Source organism: Capra hircus, chromosome 17 (genome assembly GCF_001704415.2).
Source record: "Capra hircus breed San Clemente chromosome 17, ASM170441v1, whole genome shotgun sequence".
Lineage (NCBI taxonomy): Eukaryota > Metazoa > Chordata > Mammalia > Artiodactyla > Bovidae > Capra > Capra hircus.
The window spans coordinates 1,090,563-1,117,610 of NC_030824.1; the positions used below are offsets into that span (position 1 = coordinate 1,090,563).

Here is a 27,048-nt window from a genome sequence, read left to right on the forward strand (position 1 = left end):
AATAGCAGAGACATCACTTTGCCGACCAAGGTCCATATAGTCAAAGCTATGGTTTTTCCGTCATGTATGGATGTGAGTACTGGACCATAAAGAAGGCTGAGTGCCAACGAACTGACGCTTTTGAATTGTGGTGCTGGAGAAGACTCTTAAGAATCCCTTGTACCGCAAGGAAATCAAACCAATCAATCTTAAAGGAAATCAACCCTGAATATTCATTGGAAGAATTGATGCTGAAGCTCCAATAGTTTGGCCGCCTCATGCGAAGAGCCAATTCACTGGTAAAGACTATGATGCTGGGAAAGACTGAAGCCAAAAGGCATCTTGCAGGGAGGGAGCCAAGGGGATAAACAGTCTGGCCTCACTTTCCTCTCTCTCTCCTCACTATCTTCTACCAGGACCTCACTGGTCAAAATCAATGGAAACCCCTGGATACACAGTGGAGGGTTTATACTGAAGATAGCCAGCACAAAGAGGTAATTCCCTACCTCATGCACTTCCAAAGTCTAAACATGAGCTTTAAGACTAGAACTGGCGGCTCAAATTACGAACTCTTCCTGCTCCTCTCAGTGTGCTGACCTGTGTACAGGGTCCCAGCCTTTGCAGCGTGCAGACTGCAGCAGCTGCCACTATAACCTCAGCACCAGGTGGGTCTCACTCTTCAAACCCTGTCCCAGCTTTAGAGGAAAACCTCTGATTGGCCCCACGCAGTCACATGCCCAGCCCTGAACCAATCCCTCTGTCTTAAGGCACAGGATACTCATGAAGGGCCAGGTGCAAGTCACCACTGTAAATCTGAGCTTTGTTAGTAAATTGTAGTCTCTTTCTTGTAAATTCCCTCCTTCTTCCTTGGCTAGCCAGAACTGAAGTCTCTTATTTGCAATCAAAAGAACCTTAGTGCAGGCTGAAAGCAGCCACGATCCAAAGGAGGAGAAGGAGAAAGGAAGCCTCAATGTAACTTCTCAAGAATAGCATCCTTATTTCTGCTCAAAGCAAGAATTTTAATGATGGATATCTCCACACACCCAAAATGGATTCTGACTGTAACGTAAAGTGTAAAACGTGCATTATACTCTATACCCTAGATGAGAAACCCAAAATATCAACAAAAAACTGTTACTCACTACTCCTGATTTTAGGAAAAAACTACATTTTAAGAATTTATTATTTTCACACAAAAAATATTTACAAGCTTTTAAATAAGCCATAATTTCAGTTATCTTTTTTGTCAAGTCTCATCACTCACCTGGAGTCAACCTTCCTCTCCATTCTCTGCTTAATCTTTTTTTGCTGAAAATTCAACCAGTGGCTTGATGCACTTTTCAGTAAGCAGATTCTTCATGAATCAAAAATTAGTGAGCTGTGCGTGGAATACTAGGAAAATTAGAAAATAAGACAAGCATTAATTCTCGGAAAAAATGATGGGATATACAAGAGACGAAGAGTTGCAATAGTCTACTTGGTTCAGCATGCGCCTTCCCAGATGGCCCAGCGGTAAAGAATCCGCCTGCCAACGCAGGAGACTTGGGTTGCATCCGTAGGTTGGGAAGATCCCCTGGAGAAGGAAATGGCAGCTTACTCCAGTATTCTGGCCTGGAAAATTCCATGGACAGAGGAGTCTGTCAAGCTACAGTCTACGGAGTTGCAAAGAGTCAGATACAACTGGGCAACTGAGGGTGTGCGCGGGCACATACATTTGGTTCAACAGTGAATATCTGTTATTTAACGTAAACACCATTAACAACAAATTACCACATAACCACGCTGATGGGATGAGGAAAGAAAAACTGAGCCAAGTACTTACTTCCCATGAATAATGGTTGACATAGGTGTAAATTTAACAAATCAAAAAATATCACCTATAAGGTTATTTACTTCCAATTTACAAGTAACATCAGGATGAACAGAAGAATGGAAACTGGAACTGTAGCCTGGAGACTATTTTCTAATATAAGCTTTCAATATTAATTTTCTTTTGGCCCTGTCAGGCGGCACATGGGATCTTAGTTCCTGGGCCAGGGAGGATGGAACCTGCACCCCCGAAATTGGAAACTCAGAATCTTAACCACTGGACTGTCAGGAAAGTTCCAATACTAATTTTTTAATACACATGTTAATTTGAAAAATGCAAATCTAAGAGTAACTTAAAGAAGTTTCTACAGTATTCTGCAGCTTCAAACAATAACTGAAAAATGAGCGATCTTGCTAAAGAAAAGCAAGGAGATACCTAAATTTATATGCCAAGTTGCACAATAAATTTCAACTACTTCTTCCAGGAAGCCTTCCATGACACCTCCAAGCCTTATGCTTCTATGGCACTTAGGTGGGTACCATGCCACCTAGAAAGTCTAGATTAGAGTCAAAATAGCATTCATGGAGCGGGTACTCTGTGTCAGGTACAGTATCAATACTGAGCACTTTTCATTAACTAGTTGCTTTAGCACAACCACCTCAATAGCTGGTAACCATCTTCATTTTATAGATGAAGGGCCCACAACATCACCAAGTGGTACAGCTGGGGCTGGTACGCAGGGACCTAACCCCATTCGCTCAATAAATATTTACTATAATCCAGAGATTAACAATAAACCTGAACTGCCTCCCATCAAATAAAAACAGCACCACGAGGCTTCCCTGGTGGTCCAGTGGTTAAGAATCGGCATCCCAATGCAGAGGGCCTGCGTTCCATCCCTGGTCAGGGAACTAAGATACCACATGCCACCAGGCAACCAGAGAAAGCTCGAGCGCTGCAACGAAGACTCAGTGCAAACAAAAATAAATAAGTAAATTAATTTTAACTAAAAAAAATAAAAAGCAAGCACTAATCTCCCACCTGCGGGTGTCCGCCCAGTTGGCCCTCGGGGCTCTGGTGTGGCCCCTAAGTTCTGCAAACCCTCCCTGCTCGCTCGGCCACACAGCAGGGAATTCGAATTCGCGCGCGCCAATAAACCCTGCAAGGACGCGGCACACGCACCCGCCCGAGTTCACCTGACACGCGGGGAGGACGCGGGGCGAGAAGCGCCGAGCCCGGGCGCCGTCCTGCGCGCCCTTCCACTCGCCTCCCCTCTCCCACTTCAGCCCTGCGGGGAGGCAGCATCACCTGCACTTTCAGAGGAGGAGGAAGCGGACGCGCCCACGGAGTAGTCACCGACCGGGCTCGGAGGGACGTGCGCTCGCCTTTGGGCTCCGGCCGCAAAGGCGGAGCCCTCCCGCCTCAGACAAGCCTCGGGAGACTCGAGCCCAACCCCTCAGGCCGACGCAGCCGTGCGCGCCACCCCCTCGCTTCCCGCGCCTCAGGACGCGAATCTCGCGCCGGCCCCGCCCCCCGTCTCCACGGCAACACTGCGTGCGTGAGGGACGCCCCGCCCGGGACCCGGAGCTGGCGCAGCCTCAGTGCGCAGGGGAGAAGCCCACCCCCACCCGCCAACGCCGCCTCTCTGCGTCCGAAACGCGAGTTAGCCGCGAGGTGCGTGGAGAGACGCACCTGCCGCGGGCGGCCCCACGGAGGCCTCGGTGCCTCTGTGGCTTGCTCGCTTCTCTCAGAGCTCAGCTTTCTACCGCTTTTGGACAGGAGCGGTGGGAGCTGTTTCATTTGGTTTACGATATCGATGTTGGTTTGAACCTGTTTTGAGTGGATTCCCGAGTTACACTTCGCGGGGCAGCCACTAGAGACGAGCGAGGCTCCTGCGTGGAGGCCGGGGGCGGGGGACCGAAGTCGTCCTTCAGCCACCTCCGGCCTCGCGCGTAATGGGCCGCTCTGGGCTTTCCACGGTTCCCGGTGAGCCGGTACCGACGCGCGCGCGTGCGTGCAGTGGGGAGATTGTCATCGAGGACTGTGTGGGTGAGGGCACGTGGTTGCCCAGCCGGGGAACTGAGGTTATCCCAGGTTGATATAGTCTCTTAACCATTACTTTTAAAACGTAACTAACAAGCATTAATTATTAGTATCGCGTAAACAGCCGTTAATTTTAAAATTCAGGCCCACTCACCATCTTTTTAACATGGGGATGGGAGACGTTAGGTAGGGCATTATTTTTTAATTGAAGAATAGTTTATTTACAGTGTTAATAGTGTCAGGTGTACAGCGAAATGATTCAGGTATGTATTTTCAGATTCTTTTTCATTATAGGTCATTAAGGTAGGGCATTTTTGTATCCTTTCCTTCTGTGTTTTGTAAAACATTTAAAGCACCTGAGATTTCTGGTGTAGAGCGAAAAACAAAGGCTAGCATTATGAATATAAATGCTTGAGACATTTTACGTTTAAAACATGAGGAAAATAAGTTGAGTGCTTTGGGATTAGAATCACAGGTAATTTGCATTTTTGCTCTATTTTCTACTTATGTCAGTTTTTGTAATTAAAAGTGTTTAAAAGGAGACTGTCCATTTTAGCGAGACATGGGACAATCTTTTTATCTGATGTGGCCAAGCACTTTTAAAAATAATTTAGTGACTTTCAAAAGTCTTAATTAACACGGTAACTAGTATTTACTTACTGTAAAGCTACTTTTATAAGTATTAATATTTATGTAAATAATGTTTATACAAATTACAACTATCCAGGAAGATAAATCAGTAAGTATGCTTTTTAAATGATTTACTAATAGTTTGTCATGTGCATTTACCACCGTTGGTTTTGACTGATTTATGAAGGAATTAAAGCCATTTCTATTTGAATTATGATAAAATAATCAGTCCTCTTGGGAAAGATTAATCAGAATAACAAGAGAGAGTGCAGCAGCACTTGGTGGTGTCAGACTCTTTTAAGTACTTTGCATATTATAAAGTCAAAAGATGTAAGGTGCCAGGAAGGGTTTGCTGCTGCTGCTGCTGCTGCTGCTAAGTCGCTTCAGTCGTGTCCGATTTTGCGCGACCCAATGGGCGGCAGCCCACCAGGCTCCCCTGTCCCTGGGATTCTCCAGGCAAGAACACTGGAGTGGGTTGCCATTTCCTTCTCCAATGCGTGAAAGTCAAAAGTGAAAGTGAAGTCGCTCAGTCATGTCTGACTCTTCGAATCTTCTCGACCCCATGGACTGCAGCCTACCAGGCTCCTCTGTCCATGGGATTTTCCAGGCAAGAATACTGGAGTGGGGTGCCACTGCTTTCTCCAGGAAGGGTTTAGGGTCTGCAAATAACTTGCTGTGTGATCTTCCAGAAGTCCTTGAGTACTACAAAATCACTGCAGATGGTGACTGCAGCCATGAAATAAAAAGACGTTTACTTCTTGGAAGAAAAGCTATGACCAACCTAGACAGCATATTAAAAAGCAGAGACATTGCTTTGCCCACAAAGGTCCGTCTAGTCAAAGCTATGGTTTTTCCAGTAGTCATGTATGGATGTGAGAGTTGGACTATAAAGCTGAGTGCCGAAGAATTGATGCTTTTGAACTCTGGTGTAGGAGAAGACTCTGGAGAGTCCCTTGGACTGCAAGGAAATCCAGCCAGTCCATTCTAAAGGAAATCAGTCCTGAATGTTCATTGGAAGGACTGATGTTGAAGCTGAAACTCCAATATTTTGGCCACCTAATGCAGAGAGCTGACTCATCATTTGAAAAGACCCTGATGCTGGAAAAGATTGAAGGCGAGAGGAGAAGGGGACAACAGAGGATGAAATGGTTGGATGGCATCACCGACTCAATGGACATGAGTTTGAGTAGGATCCAGGAGTTGCTGATGGACAGAGAGGCCTGGCGTGCTGCAGTCCATGGGGTCGCAAAGAGTCGGACATGACTGAGCAACTGAACTGAATCCTTGAGTACATGATGCCACAGCTGTGAAACTTCAAATCCTATTTTCTTGGAACTAGGGAGTACCCTTGGAGACAGAAAAGCTGATTAGGGAAAAGCCCATTTAGAAAGGTGGAGAGCAGTGGAGATGTAATCTCAACTTTATGAGTTGAGGCTGCTCTCAAAATTTCTAGGTTTCTAATTTCCATTTGCTTCTCTGCTGTTCTTGAACTGCTCATTTCCCTAACGGACTGAAACTTGGGAGTCCCCTGATGCCAAACTGTGAAACAAGAATTTGAACTTAAACCAAGATTTTACAAATAATCTATAAGTAGAGTAAATCACTTATCTCTTTCTTACTCTCTCAAAGGGATTTCCCATACTGATACTTGAAAATTCATTTTAGTTGCAAAGGAGGCATTTGGAATTACAAATTATCATTCCTGCCAAAGAGAGTAACATTCAAAAGCTACAATGAAACAAAGATTTGCAAGCATCTAGCTTTACATGTGGAGAAGGCAATGGCAAGCCACTCCAATACTCTTGCCTAGAAAAATCTCATGGATGGAGGAGCTTGGTAGGCTGCAGTCCATGGGGTCGCTACTAGTCGGCCACGACTGACCGACTTCACTTTCACTTTTATGCATTGGAGAAGGAAACGGCGACCCACTCCAGTGTTCTTGCCTGGAGAATCCCAGGGATGGCGGAGCCTGGGGGGCTGCCATCTATGGGGTCGCACAGAATCGGACATGACTGAAGCGACTTAGCAGCAGCAGCAGCAGCAGCTTTACATGACAGGTGAAAGGAGCTCACAGATGGCTCTCCTTTAGTAAATGATTGCCTTTATTCCTAGGTAATAATTGTCTCCTTTAGTAAGGATAAATTAAGGCTCTGAGAGGTAAAAAGTAAATTGAACAACATTTTACAATACATTAAAGAAGAGCCCGGGGGAAGAGTACATTCTCAGTAGGATAGATCAGAGGACCAGGCCTCTATCATAATAGCTACCATGCCTGGAGCACATTTCATATATGACTTGTAATTAAAAATGTGCCTGCAAAGTCTGTGACACTCTTCCTATATGAAAGTGTCCTATCTGAAGGTGTAGTCTAAATCCTTGGAGAAGGCAATGGCACCCCACTCCAGTACTCTTGCCTGGAAAATTCCATGGACGGAGGAGCCTGGTAGGGTGCAGTCCATGGGGTTGCTGAGAGTTGGATGCGATTCAGTGACTTCACTTTCACTTTTCACTTTCATGCATTGGAGAAGGAAATGGCAACCCACGCCAGTGTTCTTGCCTGGAGAATCCCAGGGACGGCGGAGCCTGGTGGGCTGCCATCTATGGGGTCGCACAGAGTCGGACACAACTGAAGCAACTTAGCAGTCTAAATCCTCTTCCCTTAAATACAGGCCTGGCTTAGTGACTCCTATCGAAGGACTAGATGTGGGATGTGGGGATGTCTCTGGTTGTCCAGTGGTTTCTACTTTGCCTTCCAATGCAGAGGTTACTGGTTCAATCCCTGGTTGTGGAGCTAAGATCTCACATGCCTCTTGGCTAAAAATATATATATATATAAAAGAGAAGCAATACTGTAACAAATTCAATGAAACCTTTGAAAACGGTCCACATCAAAAAAATCTTAAAAAAAAAAAAAGACTGGCATGTGGCAGAACAGACAGTGAGTGACTTGGAAGCTAGGCTAGACAGTTTACGACTGTCTGGCCCTCTTCTACCTGGACACTTGCGCTGGGAATCTAGCCACCAGTGTGAGGGAGCTCAGGCCACGCAAGAGACCAGGTGTTAAGTGTTCCAGCCAATAGCTTCATTGGTTCCAGCTGACAGCCACCAGCAACCGTCAACAACCACGTTAGTGAGCCATTTGATGTTCCTAGTGCCCAACCTTACAGCTGAAGCCGAAGGGAGCAGAGACCAGCTGTCCCAGCTAGAACCACCCCAAATTGCAGATTTGGTGTCAAGTAAATGTTGATTTAAGCCACTGAATTCTGGGACTGTTTGTTAAACAGCAAAAGATAACCAGAAGTGTTTTTAATGTCATCTCTAATTCCCACTGAAAGCCTGAAAAGTAGGTACTGCTGTTTCTTTTTGATAGATGAGTAAACAGGTTCCAAAGGTGAAGTAACTATGGTTTCACACTGTCAGGGCCAGGATTTAAGAGCTTCAAAAAAAAAAAAAAAAAAAGGCCTCCACTTCTCCATAGTGGCTTGCGGATAGAAGACTTTGTAAAAAACACATTTTACCCAATATAACAGACAAAAAAAGTTTTCATAATTGTTTTCTCTGCTGCCAAGACTCAGGACGGGAACGCAAGAGCTCACTCACTGCCCAATGGGCTGATTTCACAAGTGAAGCTTAAAGAAAGCAGGCTCATTGAAAGATATGTAGATTTCGCTATCCTTCCACGAGAAAAATGACGTTTCCCTCCACAGTCACGTATCATTTCATGGTCCCACGAGGCAGAAACGGGCTCGTGAAATTCCTGCAGACCAGGCTCACACGCGATCCCCGTTAAACCTTTCCTCCCAGCACGGCAGTTACTCATTGCTCACAGAGGAGGGGAATCATATTGATATTTTTGCCTCTTTGTGGCCCTTGTCTGCCGGTCCCAGCACTACGTACTAAGCGCTTGACATCTGCAATCTCATTTTCAGCCAAAAGCACTTGCACTTCCCCTTCCCGTGCAGACTAAGGAAAGATTCAGGTTACGGGGCGGGAAAGAACATTTCAATGAATGTGTCAGTCGCCCGTAACTCATTCAAAAGCAACCGTGGCAGTTTTATTAACACAGCAACGCGTGATCTCGCTTATTCCTCATACACATAGATCATTTCAGTAAGAAGAGCGGAACTTAGTCAGAGCTTTGCCCAACATCACACCACCAGTTAAAAAAAAAAAAAAAGGTCGAGGTTCGAACACACTCCGGAAGGCTCCAAGCTCCCAGGTTCGCCTAACACAGAATCCCGCTCCCGAAGCCTCAGGGTTCTCCGCCGAGAACGGATCGTGCAAACGCAGCAGCCGCCGCGTTCCCAGGTTGTAGCCCCCGACCCACTTCCCGGTCCCGGTTGCCTTCCTCGGACGGCCATCGGGCGGTGACGGTGGGCTCCAAGCTCCGCCCGTCCCGTCCTCCCCGGCCGCCCCGCCCCGAAGCGCGCGTGGGAACGCGGCGCCCTCCCCGGGGCTGCCCGCGACGACTGCCTGCGCGCATCCGGGAGGGCTCTCCCGGCCCCCGGCCCGGTCTCCACCCGCCGCCGCGATCGCCTCCCGGCCTCCGCCTCCCCGCCGCCGGGCGCACGCAGGGGCCGGCGCCCTGGGAGCGCGCCGCCGTGTTTCCCTTTTCCGGCCGGCACCGCCGCGGACACCTCACATCCGGGCGCGCGGCGGCGAAGGCGGTGCTGGGGCCCGGGTGCGTGGAGGGAGTTATTAAGGGGGAGGGGGCCGGGGAGGAGGGGCGGAGGGCTGGGCCGCGGTTACGGCGGCTGAAGGGAGACAGCCGGGGCGGGTGGGGGGGCGAGAGCGAAGGCCGCGCGGAGCAGCTCTCGGGCCGGCGCGGGCGGCGGGGCGGGGAGCGGCGGCCGAGGCAACCAGTAAGGGCCGGGCGGCAGCGGCGGGGTCCGGGGCTCCGCGCGCCTGGGCCCGCGGGGAGAGAAGGGGCGCGGGCGCGCTGAGCCCCGGGGTCGCGTGCGTGAGCGCGAGCGCCGGGGCGCGCGCGGGGGACGGGCAGGGACCGGAGGCCAGCGGGGCGGCTGGCGGGCAGCGGGCGGGCTGGCGGGGCCCGAGCCTGCCGGGCCGGGGCGGACGGCGGCGGGCCTGCGCCGGCTCCAGCTCGGGGCGCCGGGGCTGGGGGATTCGGCCCTCCCGCTCCCTCCGGCCCGCCTCCCCTCAGTGAGTACCGTCCCCGCCCTTCCTCCGAAGGCGGCTGCTGGGCCGGGGCCTGCGCGAGAGGCCGGGGGTTGGGGTCGCGGCCCCTTTGGATCTGAAGCCGGCGCTCGCCCCTTCCTTGGCACGGGCGCCCCTGACATGTCCACAGGTGCGGCGGGCCGGGCGAGGGGAGCTGTGGCCCCGTCCCCAGTCCCCTGCCTCCGGTAACAAGGGGCAGCTGGCGCCGTCCATTGGCAAGTGACAGGCACTTTCCCACTGCCCGACTTCCCCGATCCCAGCCCGTCTCCTACCTGCCCCCACTTCGGGAAACTTCCCCACTACCGCCGGACGGCCCTCACGAGTGGCAGCGACCAGTCTCGGTTTCTTTTTGTATTAAAGCAGCTTAAAGGCTGTCCCCTGATCTGGGCACGTTCCGCTTCTGCTTTCCTTAGCCTGTTGATGCTTAGAGCTCTTTACGATAAGAGATATCCAAGTACCAGTGGTTTTGTTTCCAGTGGGTTCTGGTTTATAGAAAGGGTTTTTTAAAGGGAGTCCGAGATAATTTCAGTTTCTTAAACAGTGAGGACTCTTAAAAATTTATTTGTTCTCGGTGACAGTTTTGTGCTGATTTCTTCCAGGTGCAAAAAACTGTCAACCAAGGAGCCATGGATAGAAGTGTGGGTGAAACAGAAAATGGAGATGCTTTTCTCGACCTGAAGAAGCAACCCGCTTCCAGATCCCCGCATCGCTATACAAAAGTAGGCTTTGTTACTAATGAAATAATGTTTCTTTATAGGTGAGGAGATTGGTAACATTGTGCAGAAACTTCATTAGTATCCTTTAAAGAGGTAGTCTCATTCTGACTAACTATGTGGACTAAATATTAACTAGACTTAGTAAAATATTGCTTTGAACTTTTTTTCTGAAAGTACAAACACCCAGACTTTAAAATTTGCCCCTAAGTAGGCTTCCACTGAGAAGAAGGCAGTGGCACCCCACTCCAAGTCCTCTTGCCTGGAAAATCCCATGGACGAAGGAGCCTGGTGGGCTGCAGTCCATGGGGTCTCTGAGGGTCAGACACGACTGAGCGACTTCCCTTTCACTTTTCACTTTCATGCATTGGAGAAGGAAATGGCAACCCACTCCAGTGTTCTTGCCTGGAGAATCCCAGGGATGGGGGAGCCTGGTGGGCTGCTGTCTCTGGGGTCGCACAGAGTCGGACACGACTGAAGTGACCTAGCAGCAGCAGCAGGCTTCCACTGAAGGCTGCCCAGATCCTCCCTGTGTGAATTTGTGGATCGGAATATGTTGGCACTTCCCTGGTGACTCAGTGGTACAGAATCTGCCTGCCAAACAGGAGACCAGGTTTCGATCCCTGAGTGGGAAAGATCCCCTGGAGAAGGAAATGGCAACCCACTCCAGTAATCTCGCCTGGAGAATCCCATGGACAGTGGAGCCTGGCCAGCTACCATCCATGGGGTCGCAAAGAGTCGGACAGGACTTAGCAGCTAAACAGCAGCAACTAATGTGTTGGCGCACACTCTGTAACAGCTGTGCGGCTGACTTACGGCCGTAGAGGAAGGATTCCAGCTCTGGGGTGCCTCGCAGACATCAGTGCCCTCTGTGCCGATGTTTCCTTGAGAGCTGAACTCGCAGGAGTACTCTGGTATGCTTGCCTGGGGTAACCAGATTTTTAAATTCTTTTTACGTGCTGTTATAAAATGGATATGGACTCAAGAAAGTAAGACTTTAATCGTATTTCCCTTAGCTGAAGACTTGTGGTGATTTCAGCTCCTTTAGATACCTGCTTTTCCTGAGGTTGTCGGGGGAGGAATCACCTCAAGGTCATGTGTTTATTGAAGCTATTGCTTCACTGTCTTGTGGGCTACTGACCATTTCTGAAGCAGTTGATGAGAGCATTAATTCTTTCCTGGTTTCCTGAAATGTTTTGGGCTGTAGTACATTAAATGTGCTTGGGACTGCTGGTGGGAAGAGTTATGCCCCAGTTGGGCCTTGTATCTGTTACTTCTCTTGTATAAGCCCAATCAAGGACTCTAATGTGGTTGTTGTCCCAGGCTTCCCAGAATGCTGACTGGTTCGTGTTTTAAACTCGGGCCTTCTGTGTGCACTGATGCTGCTGCTTTTAACTAGCTAATTTTAACTCTCTAAAAATGAATATTACTTCAATAACACTGGGTACTTTAATCACTTGATAAAATGCCCAATGTTATTGGAGTAACATTCATTTTTAGCAATAAAAAAAAAATCTTGAGGACAAGAGTGTTTTCACTTGTAAAAGGTTTTTGGTCAGTTTCTATCTTAACCCAATCTGTTTTGGCATAACAATATGCAGCGATAGAAAGCACGTGACTTCTTCATTCAGGTTTGGTTTTCCCAAATATAGTTTGCCTCAAACCTGAGAGTGCTTGAGTAGTGTTTCACAACTTAAATTCATTACCTAAAATGTTGACAAGTGAAATCTGAATGGAGAAAGGCTTATTAAAAGAAAGGAAAGTGCTTTTATAAACTCATGTGAATTCAGGTCTCCCAGTTCTTTTTGAGAAAAAGTTCTGACTGGTACATTATGTTGTAGAATCCAGGCATAGAAGCTGTTGAATTATTTTCACACCTTGATTAGAGGGTAAGGTGTGTATTTCATTTTTAAAATGTATATCCATCTTTATGAATGTTATTTTTAGGAAGATATTATTATAATAATATTAAGATATTATTAATCTCTCAGTGTAGAACTTGTGAGTGTCTACAGTAAAGAATAAGAAGCTCAGTATTGCCTGTATTTGACAGTCTAGCCTCAGAATTCTGCCTCAGTTAAATAAATGTGCCTTAAAGAAATTTTTTCGGTTAATGATTGTTTAGATTCAACGGTCTCTACGCAGGTTACTTAGAAATAGTTGTACTTTCCGGCTCATTTAAGAGTTCTTAGTTAATGACAATTATAGGGGCTTCCAGGTGGCGCTGGTGGTAAAGCATCTGCCTGCCATTCCAGAAGACACAAGAGACACGTGTTCGATCCCTGGAGTAGGAAATGGCACCCACTCCAGTATTCTTACCTGTAAAATTCCATGGGCAGAGGAGCCTGGCAGGCTTTGCGGTCCATGGGGCTGCAAAGAGTTGGACAGGACTGAGCGAGCACACACACACACACAATTTTAGGGTCACGATTGGGTAGTGTTGGGGTATTAGGTTAGTGCTTTCATATACATGGGTATCAATACTCTGGTAATTTTATGTAGCGTTTGAGGCAAACTCAGCCTGTTTTCTTTTGAAGGAAGTTTAAAACAGTTCTGTGTTCTTAGCACTATAGTAAATGGTCTGTTGATTCTACTCCTGGAATGATATTTGAGCCATCCTCCTCCCTATCTACTTATTGGGACCAAACTGTTGGAATAAATAAAGCATTTAGTGATGTTTCTGCCTCTCTTTAACCAACTCTTTTAATGAGACTTTTTAACCAACTCTCAGGTGGGGCCGATTCTGCTGGCCCACGGACCATGCTTTGAGTAACAGGGCTTTCGTCTTCCGTGGGGAACTTGAAATATGGTGTTGATGTTGTCAAGGGACTCAGGTGCATAGTTACTCCTCAGGGTTCAGTTAGTGTCTGCTGTGCCTCCATGCATGTCTCAGGCACTCATGTAAGAGTCACACTGGGAATTTTCAGGCCTCCTCCTAAGCCTCAGTGATTATTAATTTGGATGGTTATAAGTAGACTTATTATATCACTTGCTATTTTGAGGGTTTTGAGCCCTTAATGTGTAAACCTACTCAGGTCCATTTTGCTAGATTGGCATTTTCCTAAAATCAAAAGCTATGATTTGGTAGTATTTACATGGTGCCTTTTTTTTTGAGTGAGTGCATTATGTTTAAGGACTTTGGGAAGTTATAGAGCGGGATCCCACATCAAAAGTCATGGATTAAAAATGGTTTAGACAGTGGTTCTCAAAGTGTGCTGCTTCAAGTAACGTTTAGTCAAAAGTAAAAGTGTTAGCTGCTCAGTCATGTCTTACTCTTTGCCGCCACATGGACGTTAGCCTTTCAGGCTCCTCTATGGGATTCTCCAGGCAAGAATACTGGAGTGGGTAGCCATTTCCTTCTCCAGGGAATCTTCCCAACCCAGGGGTTGAACTTAGGTCTCCCGCATTGTAGGCAGATTCTCTACCATCTGAGCCCCCAGGGAGGCCATGGTTTAGTATCATCTGGTAAAGTGTTAGAAATAAAAATCTTGAGCCCCACCTCATAGGCATTGACTCAAACTCTAGGGGTAGGGCCAGCCATCTCTGGCTGAATAACAGGCAATTCAGAGAATTCTGACTCAGATTCGGGTTTGAGAACCATTAGTTTAGAAAACAGGAGGTAGTGAGGCTTACGAGTGGAAAAAGTTGGGGACTCATGGAGCTGCTGCTTACCTTCTTCAGAGGTCCTCTTTTACCAGTTCTTGAGATGTAGTACCTGCTCTTCAGTTAGTGATAGCATCTTTTGCCTGAAATACAAAATAGAAATGCTTGTCTCACTGCTCAGATCCTTGGTTTTTTTTCCTTCAAGTGAATAAACTGATTCTCTTAGATCAGAGTATTACATGCTTTGTACTGTTCCTCTTTTGCTCCTGTAGCTTGCCACAGACCCCTTAATGAATGCTGTCACTTGCCAGTTGGACAGGGAATAGAAGCAGAGGACACTTAGAATATTCAGCATGGTGCTGACCAGTGCTAAGCATGCATGTTAAATCTGCCGCCTGAAAGTAGGTGTGGGATTATCTGAGTTGCCTGTGTGCTCCTCATTGCCTTGACTGGCACCCTTTTGCCAGGGTAAGGATCTTTAAAGGAAACCACCCTGATTTGTGGCCGGTGGGCGGCTGGCTACAGTGGCACAGCCATGTTGATGTCTTGGTCTTAGGTTTTGTTCTGTTTGTTTCTCTGCACACGTGCGTGTTTGTTTTGCCATGCTGCATGGCTTGGAGGATGTTAGTTTCCCAACCAGGGATTGAACCTGGGCCCCAGCAGTGAAAGTGCTGACTGCCCGGGAAAATCATTAAGAAAACAGGCAAGCAACTGAAGTGGACTGCTTTGAGTAATCATTCTGGCCTTCTTAGAATCAATTGCGGGACTTGAAGTCAAGCCTTTGATTTAAAGTCTAGGTTGAAATCAGTAGTCAGATAGTCAAGTCTTTACTATACCGAGATCTCGTTCGACAGCTTCATGGGTACATCGTAAATTGAGTTAATAGGTGGCATTTCAGTGAGGCACTAAGCTACAAACTTTTAAGCTAGCATAAAAATAGGGCTGCTTGTTTATATTGGGGAAAGCAGAATTACAGTACAAAAAATCACGATACCATGTTAAAGTTTCTGCTGTCCAGAAAACCTAACTGGAAGTTCTTAGAGGGGGCTGACTGATACCACCGCAGACACTGTCTTGCTAGTGCTCTTTCCTACCTGTTCCAATTCTGAATCATCTGGAAAAAGTCAGGATTCACGGTCCCCTGCCCCCTTGGGTATCCTCTCCTTGCTCGTGGTGGGAACTTCTGGCTAGATAAGGAGCCAGTCATTTCACAATGGGAAATTGGGACACAGACATTTGTGGGCAGGGCCTTTGATTCAGGAAAGGTGCTCTGAGAGGAGCTGGCCCAGGGGAAGCCTGCCCAGGGAGCTGGCAGTTTGTTCGGGGTTCCTCGTGGTCTCAGTGGACGGAGACAAACCCAGCACTGGTGACAGAGCTGCTGGGAGGGGTTGGGTGCCTTCCTTCATCCTCCAGGAGAACCAGTAGAGAGAGCAGGGGGCCGCCAAGACCCGCTGCCTGGTTTGGGACCCCCACTCTGCCGCTCACTTAACCCGTGTTGCCTTCAGCCATAGTCTCAGCTCTCTGACTCTCGTCCTTGTCCTCTGTGAAGTGCAGAGAGAACAGTGTCTGCCCCATAGGATTTTTGTGGAGAATAAATGAGAAAATGGATGTCAAGTGCTTAGAGAAGCGCCTGACACGCACCAAGTGCTAGAAGCAGCTCATGACATGGTAAGGGTAGGGAGAAGCACCGAAAGGCAGCTTCCTCAGATACCGGCTTCGGGCCCACTCGCTTGCTTTCTGTGCGCCACAGTGACCGTCTCCATTTTAATGTGGAGCCATAAGGCAGTATTGCAGATACAGTGCTTCTACCCTAAAAATGATTTCCCTAAGCTTCTTTCTGTACTTATTTACTTGCTTACTTCATGTTTTACATTGCTTTTATCAGTTACGTTTAAAAGCCAAGGTTTATTTTTATTGTGTTGGCCAGATCAACAGAAAAAGCAGGCTCTCCTATTTTTTTTCCTATTTCCATTTTCTTATCTTCACATGAATTCTTTCAGTAGAAGAAAGTGTGTGCATCAAATCAGCCGCCATTAGAGGCTTGTGTTGAATCCAGGTGCTGCGTCCTACAGGGCCCTACAGGATCTAGTTTGAACCCTGGCCTGCTTGTAAGACCTGCTCTGAATGGTGCCCCTGCAGCAGACTTCATGAGTGGGGGATGGGGAAGTGAATCCCACACACCCTGTGTCGGTCGTTTTCCATTGCCCGGCTGTCATCTCTGGATGCCAGTACCCCACTGCTATTTTTAAAAGCTTTCTAAGCCTTTCAGAAAAGTCATGTGACTCACAGATTGAGATATCAGGTCAGTCAGCAACCATCTGAGAGCCTCACGGGCCAAGCCCAAAGTTAGTGGGTGTGTGGAGGGTGGGGACCAGGAGAGGAGGTCAAAGAGTGACCCAGCCCAAATGCTGTTCCAGGGACATCTGCCCTCTTCAGGAAGAGCAGGCACACAGGTAAGGTACTGGGTCACTTCCAGGGCGCTTGGACAGCTAACAGTGGAATAGAAATATCCACGGTAATCGTAAACAATTGGGCTTCGGGGGCTTCCCTGGCAGTCTGGTGGTTGGAACCCCTCATCCCAAAACCAGGGGCATGGATTTGATCCCTGGTTGGGAAACGAGGATCCCTGATGCCACAGGGCACAGCCCCCCCAAAAAAAGCCTGGCCATCTTACTCGTATGAATTAAACTCAGCTCACAGAAGTAAAGAACATCTCTCTAAGTGACTTGTGTGAAATTCTATGTCAGATTGTCAACAGAATGCTTAAGATTTCTGCAGAAACTGTATAAGTTTTATCTATTGCTTTGGGCTTATATCATTTGATTTCTACTTTAATTCTGATCACTGAAAGTGGGTGCCCACGTTAGTAGTTCCCAAATAGATTGTTTGGGAAAGCTTGACACATTTTCTTTAAGGAAGGCTGCTAAACCTGAGAAAATACGTTTACGCTTCTATGGGCCTGGGATCTTAGGGAATTAGCAGCGTATTCTTGCCCAGTCAGGTTTTAGTCACTTATGCGAAAAAGTAAGGTCTCAGATAATAACTCTTCTCTTGACCAGATGATCGTTCCAGTAAATCTGTCCTCGATGCAAGTTTCTGTACGTTGTCAGAACTCTACAAAAGGGTAATCTCCCATCCCCTCCTGAAGTACTCATAGCAAAGGAACATACTCAGTTCAGAATGAGCACTCTGAAGTATTCTGCTTTTCGCCAAACTTGAAGCTTTTCTTTGAAAGTATCCGAGAGAGATTCCTTTCCAGGAATAATTGCTGTTAAGAACTCCTGAGATGGCGAGCTCAAGAAGGCATCTCTTGAGAGATTGGAGAGCAGTGGGGCCAAGGGACAGCAGTCGTCTGCCTGTGCTGGCCACTAAGCCCGGCGCACAGGAAGTGCTGTGTGGACAGTTATGAAAGGGCAGACTTCGTGTTGCCTTAGCTGATGGCTCCTCTCCTCCCCACTCACGCGCTGGGTCCTCTCAGGCTGGGAAACCACCTTAAGCAAGCTGAGACATTGCTGAAGGTTGACAGGTTTAACTCTCTAAATCCCATGAGGAAGATCTCATTTTTCCCCAAACGTTGGGGTGGATGTTGGGCCACATTTTGAGAAACGTGTTTGGTTTAAAGTGCTACTTCTTAACCTCCTAGGTTCCAGTGGAGGTCTTTGGATTGCCATTGGAGATGAACATTTATTGCAGAAATTGCACAAATGTGTTTATATGTGGTTTCCTTGATGCTGTGAGACTGGTTTAAGAAGGCCCTACTCTCAAGAACAGTGTATAGTTTGACCTAGATGTTTAAAGATGTTATGGAAAGATGTTATTTCCAGCAATTATTACAATCCAAAAATTGTTTTGTTTTCCCAGTTCTTGGCCTGTTAATAAAGTAAATGACTCTTCATCGTCTGTAGACAGGTGGACTGTGTTTTGGCCATTGCATTTGGTCAGAGGCATACCCTGGCACGGGTGGCGCTGCTGGCATGTTTGGTGCCCACATGCACCACCCTCCGTGCCTGAAACTGTGTGCATGTAACTCCCCTTCGCGCTCGTACATGCCTGTCAAGTTGTACAGTCACTTGAGCGTTCACACCTAGTACGTGCCAAGCATACAGTCAATAGAGAACTAGAATAATATGGGAGAGAAAGGCAAAACCTTTTTACCAATCTGAGCCTCTTTTCTGTATCTGAGAGTCGTTGCTGTTTATTAATCCGTAATTAGAGTGATAGATCTGTAAAAAGAGAGTAAAACATTAACCTTTGCTAACTGAACCTCTTAGTTTGCTTAAAATTCTTTTGTTCTTGAGATAGAATTCACATACATAAAATTCACCCCTTTTAAAATATACCATTTAGGGACTTTCCTGGTGGTCCAGTGGTTAAGACTCTGAACTCCCAATGGAGGGCGCATGGGTTCGATCCCTGGTTGAGGAGCTAAGATCCTACATGCAGTGTGTCCAATAAATAAAATATTTTTTAAAAAGTACCATTTAGTGCTTTTTAGTAAATTCGAAAACTTGCACCGCTACCACTCCTATCTAATTTGAGACTGTTTCGGCTCCGCAAACACAAACTGCAGCCACTGGCCGCCACCGCCCAAAGCCCCCTTCCCCCAGCGCCTGGCGACCACCAGCCTACTTTCTCACGCTGAGGGTGTGCCCAGTTTGAAAGCTGCGCGTAGAGAGGGTCGCACAGTATGCGGCCTCTTGCGTCTGACTTCTTTCTCTTAACGTAGTACTTTCAAGGCTCATACTGTATCAGAACTCATTCTGTATTATTGCTGCCTGTTGCGCTGTATAGGTTTATACTTTTTCAGTTCTCTTTGGTGTATAACTAGGAGGGGAATTGCTGGGTCATGTGTCTGACTTTTTGAGGAACTGCCACCATTTTCCACAATAGCCGCACAATCTTCCATTCCCATCAGCAGTGATAGAAGGCTCCAGTTTCTCTAAGTCCTTGTCAACACTATTTTCTTTTCTTTTTTATTTTTAAACAGCCGTCCTGGTAGACATGAAATGGTATCTCATTTCAGCAAACAGCAATAGTAGTAATAGAGAACACCTATTACTTGGGCTCCCTGTTATTTGGAGTTAAAACATTTTAGAGCCACACTGTTTAGAAACTTTGTGTATTGGGAATGTACCTATTTAAGGATGAAGTACGTTGCACTTGGTTTAATAGTATGCTGGGGCTCTTTAACATTGGATTTGTGGGTGGTGAAGTGAGGGGTGTGTGCTCATCTTTGGGCTGCTTCAAACAGCAGAGAATTGCAGGGTTTTCTCCCTGCAGTGTGTGTATAAGTATTTCCTATATTGCAAGGTCCTTCCTGTTTTTACTGGAAAAGGTTTTAAGCCCTCTTGTTCTTAGGATTTCTGTGTTGTTACATCTTCTGTCGCCATAACTACTGTTGGTCCCCTCACCACCAAGCTGTGTCCCTCCTGCCTTCCTGACGTTGCTCACCACACAGATTTCACTGGACTCCACTTGCTACTGCCAGTTTGCAGGTGGTATGTCAGTGCTTTGACAGTTTTTTTAGAATTTTTAGTAGCCTCTAGACATTTTCTTATATTTGGGATTCTGTTTATCTCAACATTCCCAATTTTTCTAGGTATTTCTACCCAATTAATAAGACACAATTCATAAGTGAATCATAAATAAATGTAAACGCCTGATTGATATCGTGGTATTAAAACTAAAATGTCTTCTTATTCTCAGGCATTTTGCTGTCATGGAGAAAACATTTAGGTGCCTCAGGTGTGTGACGACACACATGGCATGCTTCTGTGCAGTGATTCCTAAAGGCTAAGAGAGTAGCTCTGTCCCTCCATATTCACCCCAAGACAGGGGAAGCGGTGATCAGACAAGCAGCAAGTGTTCTGTTGAGGCCTGTGACAAGGGTGTTGGAGAGGCCCTGGTACAGTGGTATGTGCTTTTTCGCAAAGCAGTTGTAGCATTTTACTCGTACTGAAAGTTTGGGAATTGCTATTTTTAGTTTACTCTGAAAATGTTTATATAAAAAGGCGGCAATGGTTTTGTGTATATGCGTCTATATGAGCAGGTGCGTGTGTGTGTATAACATCAGTTCAGTTGCTCAGTCGTGTCCAACTCTTTGCAACCTTGTGGACTACAGCATGCCAGGCTTCCCTGTCCATCACCAACTCCCGGAGATTGCTCAAACTCATGTCAATAAAGTCGGTGATGCCATCCAACCATTTCATCCTCTGTCATCCCCTTCTCCTCTCACCTTCAATCTTTCCCAGCATCAGAGTCTTTTCAAATGAGTCAGTTCTTCACATCAGGTGGCCAAAGTATTGGAGCTTCAGCTTCCGCATCAGTTCCTCCACTGAATATTCAGGACTGATTTCCTTTACGATGGACTGGTTGGATCTTCTTGCCATCCAAGGGACTCTCAAGAGTCTTCAACACCACAGTGCAAAAAGCATCAGTTCTTCAGCACTCAGCTTTATTTATGGTCCAACTCTCACATCCATACATGACCACTGGGAAAACCATAGCTTTGACTGGATGGACCTTTGTTGGCAAAGTAATGGCTCTGCTTTTTAATAGGCTGTCTAGGTTCGTCATAGCTTTTCTTCCAAGGCGCAAGCGTCTTTTAATTTCATGGCTGCAGTCACCATCTGCAGTGATTTTGAAGCCCAAGAAAATAAAGTCTGTCACTGTTCCATTGTTTCCTCATCTATTTGCCATGAAGTGATGGGACCAGATGCCATAATTTTACTTTATTGAATGTTAAATTTTAAGCAAGCTTTTTCACTCTCTTCTTTCACCTTCATCAAGAAGCTCTTCAGTTCCTCTTCACTTTCTGCCATAAGAGTGGTGTCATCTGCATATCTGAGGTTATTAATATTTCTTCCAGCAATCTTGATTCCAGCTTGTGCTTCATCCAGCCTGGCATTTCACATGATGTACTCTGCATGTAAGTTAAATAAGCAGGGTGACAGTATACAGCCTTGACGTACTTCTTTTCCAATTTGGAACCAATCTATTCTTCGTGTCCGCTTCTAACTGTTGCTTCTTGACCTGCATACAGATTTCTCAGGAGGCAAGTAAGGTGGTCTCATATTCCCGTCTCTTTTAAGAATTTTCCAAATTTTGTTGTGATCCACACAGTCCAACGCTTTGGCATGGTCAGTGAAGCAGAAGTAGATGTTTTTCTGGAACTCTCTTGCTTTTCTATGATCCAGCAGATGTTGACAATTTGATCTTTCATTCCTCTGCCTTTTCTAAATGCAGCTTGAACATCTGGAAGTTCTCGATTCACATACTGTTGAAGCCTGGCTTGGAGAATTTTGAGCATTACTTGGTTAGCATGTGAGATGAGTGTAATTGTGCCGTAGTTTGAACATTCTTTGACATTGCCTTTCTTTGGGATTAGAATGAAAACTGATCTTTTCCAGTCCTGTGGCCACTGCTGAGTTTTCCAAATTTGCTGGCATATTTGAATGCAGCACTTAAACAGCATCATCTTTTAGGACTTGAAATAACTCAGCTAGAATTCCATCACCTCCTAGCTTTGTTCATAGTGATGCTTCCTAAGGCCCACTTGACTTTGGACTCCAGGATGTCTGGCTCTGCTGAGGGATCACACCATTGTGATTATCAGGGTCATGAAGATCTTTTTGGTACAGTTCTTCTGTGCATTCGTGCCACCTGTCCTTAATATCTTCTGCTTCTGTTAGGTCCATACCATTTCTGTCCTTTATTGAGCCCATCTTTGCATGAAATGTTCCCTTGGGATCTCTAATTTTCTTGAAGAAATCTCTAGTCTTTCCCATTCTCTTGTTTTCCTCTGTTTCTTTGCATTGACCACTGAGGAAGATTTTCTTATCTTTCTTGCTATTCTTTGGATGTCTGCATTCAGATGAGTATATCCTTCCTCTTCTCCTTTGCCTTTAGCTTCTCTTCTTTTCTCATTTTCCACCTGGAAGCAAATGAGGATACCGAGTTACCAAACCTCAAATTCTTACACCATTCTCACTTAAACGAGCTTGGATTTCTCAGAGAAATGGCTGACTCTAAGACTAGGACCGGATGGGTACATGTAATGCAGAAAGTAAAAATGTGCTTTTTTAAAAATAATGGGGGACTTGCCTGGTGGTCCAGTGGTTAAGACTCTGTGCTTCTGCTGCAGGCGGTGCAGGTTTGATCCCTGGTTGGGGAATTAAGATCCTGCTTGGCAGGCATCACGGCTTAAATAAATAAAAATTCAAAATGATGAGGTGTGTCAAAAGGATACCGGAGCCAGTTTGAAGAGGCTCTCAGTTTGTGCATCAAAATAGTTAAGGAGAGGGATTGTGACTGTTAAGGACACGTACGCCAGATAAATGGTATATGTGTGTTTGGGATGCTTTTTTTCCCCTTGCAATTTCACTATTCAATAAAAAGAAAATCTGTCCCCTTGTAAGTTGGATTCTGATGCATTTAAGACTAGTCAGGTTAGCTGAACATTTTATATAAGCCTGAAGCTACCATGCCTTATCAGCGTTCAGTGTGTGGAGCATATTATTAGATGGAAGTTTATGAGAGAATGTGTTTTAGCAATAAACTGATCGCTTACATCATTTGCCAATTACGCCTGAGCAGCTGTTGAGAACCTTGAGCCAACTTTGTCCTTTCAGGAGTAAGCCAGGGTGTAAATAAGTAAGAACTGTGTGAACTGCTTATGCAGACACTGAGTTCCTGGTGACAAAAGTAAGTTGAAAGTCTGTGACCCAAGAAACATTGCTCAAAATCACCGTATAATTTCTCTTTCTAGGAGGAGCTCTTGGATATTAAAGAACGCCCTCATTCCAAACAGAGGCCTTCGTGCCTCTCTGAGAAATACGACAGGTATTTATGGGGGTCCGCTTCTTGTTACACCAAACTTAGTAAATTAAGAGTTGTATTGTTTTGCTAGAATTAACAAGTGGGGAGATTTCAGGGGTAATGACATTGGGTTTCCACACGAATACGTTGCGAGTAAGCTTGAACATAAGTGGCATCTCACTGCACTGTCTTCTTTATCGGCTTCATTATTGATTAGCTAAAATTCAGAGATATAAGCTGCAGGGAACTCCAGGGACATCTGAACCGGTTCCCTTTCAACTAACGGGTGTTGAAGCTAAAACTAGAAAATGCCTTGGTCGAAGGCGCGTAGCCACAAAGCAGAGCTGACTTGAGACCGGAGCCCCAGCCAGGGTCTTCTCTCTGCCAGTGATTTTTGCACACGCTTTTGAGGGTCCTTCTTCAAGGGCCTGCCTCGGGTAGGATGGTCAGTAGAGCTCTGAGCCTTTTATCAGCCCCCTCCCCGCCAAACAGGAGAACCATTAGGCTAATCAGCTTAGCTCTTTTGCATCTTGGGCTCCCTCAAAAGAAGTAGAAAGCTTTGGTTTGAGAAGGCCATAGCTAACAATGGTCTGAAAGTCTCTTAGAATAACCCTACATTGCATTTCTTATAGTTATCTTAAGACTCTAAGGTCACTTAAATATCAAGGTAAATACTTGATATTGGCCCACATTTTTTTAAGAATATAAAGTGTTTAATTGTTTGGTTAAAATAGGACATGCTTTTTTAAAGTTTTTGTATATGGACAGTTCATAGGGGTGCTGAATCTGGACTCCACACCACTTACCCCTGGTAAGGGTGATCCTTGAATAATGGCTTTTCCAGCTGGTTAGTATTTTTTGCTGAGTCTCAGATTAGCTGGAGTTTTGGTTTTGGGGTTTTTTTTTCTTCATTAAAGCTGTAATGGGTTTTTTATGCCTCAAGTTGAATTTTCTTGTTATAGCTATTCCTTGGCATAAAATACTTGTACTTGCTTTAATCCTGAAATAGAGACATTGTGCCTAATCATATTGATAATGATGAAAAGAAGAGACAGAGGAAAGGGCTTCTCATTCTGCTGTTTCTTTTCTCTCAGAGAATTAAGATTTATTGGGTTCTTACACTCCAGGTGATCCTTGATAGGTAATACCTCCTTATGAGGAGTTTGAGACCTAGAAGTTCACTGACTCACTGAAGAAACATTGCGTTGCTGCCTGCTGCGTGGCAAGCAGTGTGTGTCAGGGGCTGTCGATCATACCATCATCCTGGACTGTGGGTCTGTGCCGGGATACAGATACTCCTGAGAGCCTGTTGTGACCACCGTGACAGGTTGTGAAGGACAAGAGCAGGGTGCGGTGCTAGTGTGCAGCACAGCCTGGTCTGACCTGGGGGTGCAGAAGTCCTTTTTGCACAAGGCTGAAGGACATAGCTCAGTAACGGGTCTGGAGGTCCCAGTCAGTGATGGCAGAGCTGGAGTTTGGTACCAGATCATTAGGCTCCAGAGCTTCTGCTCAGCACACGGCACCACCTGCCACCCCATCATTAGCATGGGAGTAACATTATCAGACCTAGACTACGCACCTTCGACAGAAATCCCAAGACTCCCTAAAAATTCTGGAGGACTGTACACCAAGCATTCCAGGGGCTGCTTCTAGTGAGAAGATTGAGGGACTTTTTCCTCCCTGTACTAATGTTCAGTAAACTGAGTAATCAATATTTAGGGAGCATTTGTTGGTATAGGACAGGGGTAGATACACTTACTCGCAGACCACTGCTTTTCAAGTCTGTTGCTGTTACATGAACAATAGCAAAGCACTGCAGAATTTGTTAGTTGTTTTATTTCGAAAGAGGGAGCCGTTCTGATGGCCACCATGAAGCTTTATAGTAGAAAGGGGTCCCATAGCCTGTCCTCTGCAGTAGCAGAAGGTGGACTGCCTGTGTAGTTTGTGGCGCAGGAGCTGAACCGTGGTGCCCTTTGACTTGCAGTGATGGTGTCTGGGACCCTGAGAAGTGGCACGCCTCCCTCTACCCAGCTTCAGGGCGGAGCTCACCGGCAGAAAGCCTGAAGAAAGAGCTGGACACGGACCGGCCTTCCCTGGTGCGCAGGATAGTAGGTAAGCAGTCTCCCAAGAGGTGGGAGCCACGGTTTCAGAGGCGGTGCCCTTCGCTTCTGGCTTCATCCGTAGCTGTGAGAGTGTTAGGCCTTGGGAGAAAGTACCATTATCAGAAAACTGACTTAACAGTTCCTTTATGATTAGCTGGCAAGTAAAATCATAGCCCTCCTGTGTGGCTGTGGTGAGTAGATTTGCTTTTGTCTTCTCTGAACAGTAAAAGAGCAGAAGTTCTAGATTTTGATCAAACTCAGTTTATCATTTATTCAAGTAGATTGTGCTCTTGGTGTCAACGCCTAAGAAAATTGTGCAAACCCACTGTCGTAGATTTCCTGTTTTCTTCTAGAACCTTTGTAGTTTTAAGGGTCACATTTATGTCTGTGACCCACTTTGAGTTAATTTTTGTATCACAGTGTGATAGCAATGTGAAGATAAGGCATATGGATAGTCAGCTGTTCAATACCATTTGTTGAAGAAAGACTTTAACTTTTAAAGTAGTTACTGTTTCAAATACTGACACCTACTATAGTTTATTAATTGACGAAACATTTGCTAATAATTATACAGATAAGAATTTAGTCAGGGCACTTCCCTGGCCGTCCAGTGGTTAACACTCTGCGTTTCCCCTGCAGGGGGTGCATGTTTGATCCCTGGTCCGGGAAATCCCATGGACAGAGAAGCCTGGCAGGCTGTGGTCCAGGGGGTCACAAAGAGTTGGACACCACTGAGCGACTGAATACACACACGGGGACTAAGATCCTGCATATCATGCTGTACAACCCCAAAAAAGAAAGAATTTAGTTTAAAGGATTGTAGAGATTAATCATGGAAGGTTATTGATTATGAAGTACACTTCTTCCTCCAGAGAGATGAAGCCAAAGGCCCAACCTTTGTTAAAAATATGCGAACTCTCTGGCTGTTTCAGTGGTGCCTCTTTCCCAGGACCCCAGTGGCCACCAGTCACGGACACACGCCCCACCCCGGGAGGAGAACTACCCTTGCTGGTTCACCTGACTCTCTCTTTCTGGCATCTTTGCAGATCCACGAGAGCGTGTGAAGGAAGATGACTTAGATGTTGTTCTCAGCCCACAGAGACGCAGCTTTGGAGGGGGCTGCCACGTGACGGCAGCCGTCAGCTCCCGGCGCTCGGGAAGCCCGCTGGAGAAAGACGGCGACGGGCTCCGCCTGCTTGGCGGACGCAGGATCGGCAGCGGGAGGATCATCTCTGCTCGGACCTTTGAGAAAGATCACCGTCTTAGCGAGAAGGACCTGCGAGACTCAAGAGACAGAGACCGCGAGAGGGACTACAAGGACAAGCGTTTCCGGGTTTGTCTCCCAGATCCTCTGGCTCCTCGTGTGTGCGCTGCATTTATTCCAGTTCACTCGGTGATGCCGGGTGAACACGGCCCATTCTTAGTCCAGAGGGAGGAGCCGAGAGCTGGGGTGGGGAGCAGCTTCATCGCACTACCGAGCATCGCTGAACTCATCAAGACTTGGACTGAGGTAGAAATGCCTTGACCAGAATCTTACTTTTTATTTTGCATTGTGTCCTTTTCCAGAGGGAGTTTGTGGATAGTAAGCGTGTCTTTGGTGAGCGTAGAAGAAACGATTCCTACACAGAAGAAGAACCAGAGTGGTTCTCAGCTGGACCCACGAGTCAGTCTGAAACCATTGAGCTGACGGGCTTTGATGATAAGATACTGGAAGAAGACCATAAGGGGAGAAAAAGGACAAGGCGACGAACAGCCTCTGTGAAGGAAGGTCAGCAAAACCTCTGGGAGGGAAAGCTCGCTGTTCTGAAGTGAGACGTGTTTATAGCTGGCTTAACCGTACACTTGGAGATAGGCAGCAGAGTTAGGAGCGGCGCGGTTTTACCAGTGAAGCTGCTTCCTGTGCGTGAGTTCGCTGTGTGGGCTGTGTGTCTGTCTCCTTGACTTGTGTCTGCCTGCAGGGCTAAACAGAACAGCCTCCCCCACCCAGTAAGAGCACTGTGTACACGAAAGGGCCCCCAAAGGTAAGAGTATGTGGTAGAAATAACAGGGGTCTCGTTTATTGAGCACGTGTATACTGGACACACGATCAGCATTTTGTCTATAGAATCCTACTTCTAACAACCCCGTGAGGTAGATACTGTTGTACCCATCTTACAGATGAGCAAATGGAGACGTA

The 27,048-nt window shown here is 46.5% G+C and overlaps 2 protein-coding genes across 10 annotated transcripts in view; one reads left to right on the top strand and one right to left on the bottom strand.

The window, feature by feature from the left end:
* The window catches only part of SFI1 (SFI1 centrin binding protein), a 79,496-nt gene extending 78,129 nt beyond the window's left edge, over window positions 1-1,367 (bottom strand). Inside the window, 2 exon segments of the mRNA XM_018060927.1 lie at window positions 1,244-1,312; window positions 1,314-1,367. Of these exon segments, the coding sequence (XP_017916416.1) occupies window positions 1,244-1,312; window positions 1,314-1,339 (95 nt within the window). The 5' untranslated portion in view covers window positions 1,340-1,367.
* EIF4ENIF1 (eukaryotic translation initiation factor 4E nuclear import factor 1) overlaps window positions 9,049-27,048 on the top strand; it is a 39,665-nt gene continuing 21,665 nt past the window's right edge. For 4 of the 9 annotated variants that reach the window (XM_018060928.1, XM_018060932.1, XM_018060935.1 and 1 more), the window contains exons 1-6: window positions 9,254-9,324; window positions 10,237-10,356; window positions 22,721-22,794; window positions 24,755-24,882; window positions 25,919-26,205; window positions 26,439-26,640. In XM_018060928.1, coding sequence (XP_017916417.1) covers window positions 10,264-10,356; window positions 22,721-22,794; window positions 24,755-24,882; window positions 25,919-26,205; window positions 26,439-26,640 — 784 coding nt within the window. In that variant the 5' untranslated portion in view covers window positions 9,254-9,324; window positions 10,237-10,263. Of the gene's footprint in view, window positions 9,144-9,253; window positions 9,325-9,461; window positions 9,623-9,649; window positions 9,768-10,236; window positions 10,357-22,720; window positions 22,795-24,754; window positions 24,883-25,918; window positions 26,206-26,438; window positions 26,641-27,048 lie in introns of those variants that run through there. The other 5 variants (XM_018060931.1, XM_018060933.1, XM_018060930.1 and 2 more) reach the window with 5 other exon arrangements.